Below are 640 nucleotides of genomic sequence, written 5' to 3'. Positions count from 1 at the left end.
GCCGCCTTCCTCCTCCTCCCCCTCCTCCCGCGGGGCACCAGGGACCCTCGGCCAGGGCGAGCTGGGGAAGGACACGCTGCGGGCTGTAAGCTACGGGAAGCTGCTGCAGGGCGCAGTGACGTCCCCGACGCCCCGGGGCGAGCGGGGTTCCTAGACACCATAGTGGGGGTGCAGGTTGTCAATCACAGACTTCACGAAGTCAGAAGTGGTGGAGTAACCGCCCAAGTCCCGTGTCCGAACCTAAAAATCCAACACAGGGAAGGGGAGAAACAGGGGAGAGACGTGATCGTGAACCGAGTGAAATGACTGCGAGAAGGGAGAGGAGAGCAGCTTCCCTCTACGCACCCTGCCAGAGACCCCGGCGGGGCGGCACGTGAGAAGGAGGCCGTCTGACGTCCCCCAGCCCTGCCCCAGCCAGCGAGCACCGCTACGGGCAGCAGGAGCAACCCCCGCGACAGGCGCAGAGGGGCTGACTGCGGCCGACTACAGCCACAGCTGCACGCACACAGGTTTCTGAGCTGGAAACGGGTGAGGAGGTCCGAAACTCGCACTTGTCCGTCAGGGAGAACGCAGAGCAGCTCGCTACCACGAACACTCACACAGCTACAGACACACGGCAAGGCCGGCTGCCCAACACTCA

At 64.5% G+C, this 640-nt stretch overlaps 1 protein-coding gene across 1 annotated transcript in view; it reads right to left on the bottom strand.

Moving 5' to 3' along the window:
* Positions 1–150: 150 nt before the first annotated feature.
* The window catches only part of IDH3B (isocitrate dehydrogenase 3 (NAD+) beta), a gene marked incomplete at its 5' end in the record, with an annotated part of 5236 nt that continues 4746 nt past the window's right edge, over positions 151–640 (bottom strand). The window contains 2 exons of the mRNA XM_009580758.1: positions 151–240; positions 506–582. Coding sequence (XP_009579053.1) covers positions 151–240; positions 506–582 — 167 coding nt within the window. The remainder of the gene's footprint in view (positions 241–505; positions 583–640) is intronic.

This window comes from Fulmarus glacialis, unplaced genomic scaffold (assembly GCF_000690835.1).
Source record: "Fulmarus glacialis isolate BGI_N327 unplaced genomic scaffold, ASM69083v1 scaffold26116, whole genome shotgun sequence".
NCBI lineage: Eukaryota > Metazoa > Chordata > Aves > Procellariiformes > Procellariidae > Fulmarus > Fulmarus glacialis.
This window is presented reverse-complemented; position numbering and strand designations above follow the sequence as displayed.